General features: G+C 42.5%; 1 protein-coding gene across 1 annotated transcript; it reads left to right on the forward strand.

The window, feature by feature from the left end:
- The first annotated feature begins 549 nt into the window (after positions 1 to 549).
- LOC141785365 (uncharacterized) lies at positions 550 to 3,350 on the forward strand. Its single transcript, XM_074663677.1, has 13 exons — positions 550 to 664; positions 793 to 896; positions 993 to 1,265; positions 1,376 to 1,469; positions 1,578 to 1,645; positions 1,735 to 1,800; positions 1,983 to 2,147; positions 2,248 to 2,316; positions 2,509 to 2,640; positions 2,741 to 2,800; positions 2,912 to 2,992; positions 3,152 to 3,254; positions 3,328 to 3,350. The coding sequence occupies exons 1-13, from the start codon at positions 550 to 552 to the stop codon at positions 3,348 to 3,350; spliced, it is 1,353 nt and encodes a 450-aa protein (XP_074519778.1).
- Positions 3,351 to 4,641: the final 1,291 nt, after the last annotated feature.

The raw sequence follows: 4,641 nt of genomic DNA on the forward strand, positions 1-4,641 counted from the left end.
TACTCCAGGTTGTCATTTAAATGGCAACAATTTAGGCATTGTTTTACAAGAATTAGGGGCCTAAGTCGGGTGGATTCATGGATCAAGTGTTTACTAGGGGTGGAAGAAGTTTTAGCTTTGAGATAACTTGTGTTATGTGATATAGAACAGTTACACACAATTTTATTGTAGTATCAACTTTATAAAGCAGAGTTGCTGGTTTGTTAATAGGACCTGTGGCACAGTTCTTAGATGAAGCAGTAAATGTTATTTGGGGACAAATATATTTACATTGATTGATTAGTGACAACTGCTACATTTTGTGTTGAGTAATATGCCTGTGTAATGCAATGGTTTGTAAAGTCTGCATTTTTTTCTTTACAGTTGCAGTCGGCAGAAAGTCATACCGTGGTAATTTTCAACAGTTGGTTTGGTGCGTTTGCGAGGTATGTTATGTTGATGTTGTATATTCATAAATGAATTTACCTAAAAACATGTTTCAGTGTATGTTTTTAATACTCATATTCATTCATTTCCTTTGTCCCTTTTTTTTAATATAATTTAGTCCACATGCCTAGAACGAAGTCCTCTCGTCGTTCCGAGGCAGCAGCCCGTAGACTGGCAGAGCGACAGCCACTTGACATCACCCCCACGTGGCGTCGTGCACGGGAAGAAGATGAAGCAGGTATGTGGAAAATTATATTTCTTTGTTTTTGTTGAACTAATTACTGTTGGTGTATCTTAGAGGTGTTGCTTTTGCATTTGTCATTACTTTTGTGATTGAGTTGGGGAAATTTGATTTCTCTTTCATAGTACAAGGGACGGGACAGCGCCACCGTATCCTCAGGTGGCCAGTTTCCACTCTGACCAGGAAGAGTCACAAGTTGGTCATTCCACCTGAGTCTTCTGACAAGGAGGTATAAAAAATTGAATTTTTCTTTTTATTTTATATGTGTAGAGTTGTAAATTCATTGGCTAGTAGGTGATGTTCCAACTATGTTTTGCTGTTCCAGTTTGTCCTTTTGGTTGGTGACTCCCACCTGCGAGCCATCGTTGATGGGTTCGTGGAGATGCCAAAGGGACTGTTTTCCTTTGGCATCATGTCGACACCAGGGGCTGCTGCACACGAGGAGAGGATCGAGCTGATCCACGCTGAGGTTCCCCGTACTCCTGCAGCAGTGGTTCTTGTGGCACCCAGCAACAACCTGACGCACTCCAAGACCATCGAGAGTGCAAGTGCAGACTTTGCCATGCTTTTGTCTGCAGCCATGGAACGTTGGTCCAACGTACGTATTGACATGTGTTCTTGTTGGCATATTGAATGGTTTGAAAGGGAAATGTGAAAGGTTTGTCAATACAATACAAATGTTTATACATGTGTTGCCTTATTTTTTAGGTTGCAGTGCTTGAGTTTCCTCCTCGGATCTCCAGCAATCTCCAGTTGCAGCAGGCCATGAGTCAGGAATACCACAGAGTTTCTGCTAGAATGGGTATGTCTGCTTTTTAAAGCAGAATTTGTTGTATTGTTTAATGTGGTTGTGTAAATGAAAACACAATTGTATCTAGTATCTCATACTTTGTCTTGTTGATTTTTTAAGGTGTGAGGTACTTTCCAGCATTCGAACATTTCCCTTTGAGAGAGACTGATTTGTGGGCCAGAGATGGTGTAAGTAGAACTTTCACTTATGACATAAATTGGTCATCTTTAGCACTGAAAGTGTTGTTAATAATTTTTGCTTAATGTTTTTTCAACAGATTCACCTGTCTGATACTGCAGGGATGCCAATCCTTGCACGGCTGCTATGGCAGGCTGCGTACGATGTAAGTTGTGTTGTGTTATAAAAAGATTATGGTTCATTGCATTGAATGTGAATTCTTTACTAATCAGTGCATTTGGGTTATTGCACTTACTATGTTATCTGTAATAATACCAATTTAGTATGTTTTAAATGTTATATTTGACCTGCTTATTAATAACTGTGTTTTGTTATGTCATTAAATAGACCCTGAAGCCACTGCCACAGACAACATGCGTCCAGGTTCCAACACCTCCCAAGCCCTCTGTCCCACAGGTCAAGCCTAGACTTGTGGTGAGAGGTGAAGTTCCTACTCGGCGTCCTCCAGTGAACCCCTTCACAGAGTGGACCACTGTGAGACAGCGCAGAAGGGTAAGTTGTTGATAGTTTTTTGAAAGATTTGTAAATGTATACGCTGTGTGCACTGAAGTTCAATGATAATAACTACAAACTGTGTTTCTTTGAATGACAGGGGAGCTCATCAGGGGAATCATCTCTCTCCTCTGGTGTGGTTCCTAAGAAGCGGATGGTTGGAAAGCAGGTTTGTAATGTTTCATCTTGTTGACAGAGTTGCGGACATGTCTGAGGTGCTGTGCTTAAAGCAAGCAAACATTCTATACATAGTTTACATGTTTGAAATAGTGCTAAGTTTGCTTTGTAGTAAATTTATGTATCATTGTATTTCATTACACCTGTTCAGTTTAAGAACTGTATCTGTGTTGTAATTTCACAGGTCCTGAAGGAGTGTGCCATCCCGCTAACACCAGTCTGGTTTAGCGCTGCGCTGTTGGATGAGATGGAAAAGGTTGCTCCATCTCATCTGCCTGCTCCTGCAGAGTGCAGACCTGTTCCCAAGGGCAAGCAGGTAATATTCATAGACTCTGTGTTTATATTACCCAGTAACCCAGTTACCCAGTCCAAACTTATTTCATTGTGTATAATGTTGTAACTTGTATTTTCATTAGAAGGCCTTTGTGGAACAGAAGAAGGCTGCTGTCTCCAAGAGGAGTCGGTCCGTTCGACAGGTGAGTTTTATAAGATTATTTTGGCAAACAATGTTTTGTTTTATTTAAGTAACAGTGTCACAAGTTAACTGCAGTCTGAGAACTCATCCATGACTGTGGTTGTTTTTGTAGGCGGAGGCAGTGCCGTGTGTAGGAGGTGTGAAGTCCCAGGCCACACCTGCTACTGTCGTGCCTGAGATGGTTGGAGAGGAGGTTGGTGTTTAATTTAACAATAAAATGTTTTTTGTTTGTTCTTCATACTGATTGAATGTCACATAAGTACTGTAATGGTTCAAGCAATAGGTTTGACTTATATCAGTGACATATCTGTGTTGTCTATGCTGGTAATTGACCTGTTTTGTTTTTGATCAGGTGCCAGTGCCCCACGTGTCCCCAGCGTGTCCTGTGTCCTCTGTGTCCCCTGTGCTTCCCGTGTCTCCACGTGCCAGCCCTGCCCAGGCCCCTGAGGTGGAAGGTAGCGCGAAACATCGCTCTCAAAGATTCATCAAAGGTCAGAGTGATATTTGTTGTCTGTCTTGTGTTTGTAGTGAGCAGTTACCCAGACCTGTAGTTTCTGCCAGTACTTTAAGACTAGGCAGTGGTGAGCGTCCTGATGTTAACACAGCAATATGTTGTAGTGTTGTAGCTGCCATCAAGCACAAAGTTTCACCTGTGTGTACATGGCGTGGTAGAGACCTGGATGAGATCAGGTCACAGGGTAGTGACTTGTATGCGTTTATAGCACAGGAGAGTCACAATCTGGCAGAGAAGGACAAGTTCTTTCAGCTAGTTGAAAAGCGTAGTGTTTTTGGTAAGAAGTGGAGACTTGAGCTTGACTTGGCAGAGTACATTGCTGCTACGTCTAGTGGAGAGGCTCTGTTGTATGAGAAGCTTCAAGACCTGCTGATGAGTACAGGCATGTGTCTCTTTAGCATCGATAATGCCTGTACAGTTATCATACAGCACAACAACTACTTTGTGGTTGTTGACTGTGGTAGACGAGATGAATCTGGCTTTGCTTCGAGCTGTGGCAGATCTGTGGCTGTGTTTACCACATGCCTGAATGACTTGATGTGCCACATCAGGGGTCTGCAAAAGTCATTGCAAGGACAGTGCTATGCTGTTGTCCGCATGGATCTAGCTGAGTTGGGAGTTGAGATTGGTGCGCACAGTTCCACAAGGGTTGTAGATAGTGTTGTTGAAACTGCAGACAGTGATGTTGAAATTGTAGACAGTGATATTGAGCTTAGTGCAGGGAGCTCCTCAGAGGCTGCAGACAGTAATGGAAACATAGAAGTTGAAGCTAAGGTTGAGGGAAGTAGTTTTGTCACACCTCCACATCGAGTAGGGTCTGTGCAGGGCGCATTCCATCAGGGAGATGCTCGCTTTCAACACGCAGGGAAACAGTGCATGGCCATAAGCCTGGTAAGTTTAGCTAAACACACAATTCAGAGTGTGTTTTCATGGCAGTCACATACCTTAGATGAGGTCCTTGTGTCAGGGGACAAGTTGTACTCTTCTTTAAGAGAGAACAACTTGATCAGTGATACCAGAGATCACTATCTCCTTGCCACTGAACTGCCCACACAGCATGTTGTTCATGGACAGAGGTTAGATTTTTTCTATGGTGATGTTGTCAGTGGAAATGTTGATACTACTTACGGTGAATTAATTACATCCGGGGTGCATTTCAGTTTGAAAGACGGATTGACACAGATGTTTCGTAACTATAACACATGTCTTTTGACAGTGTGTGCAAACACCTGTGCTATCATACATCAAAATGGACAGTATGCACTTGTTGATTCTCATGCTCGAAGTCCTAATGGGCTTGTAGATTCTAGGGGGAAGAGTGTTGTTTT

This window comes from Halichoeres trimaculatus, unplaced genomic scaffold (assembly GCF_033239565.1).
Source record: "Halichoeres trimaculatus isolate MK-OKI-2021-1 unplaced genomic scaffold, fHalTri1.1 fHalTri1_scaffold_2, whole genome shotgun sequence".
Classification (NCBI taxonomy): Eukaryota; Metazoa; Chordata; class Actinopteri; order Labriformes; family Labridae; genus Halichoeres; species Halichoeres trimaculatus.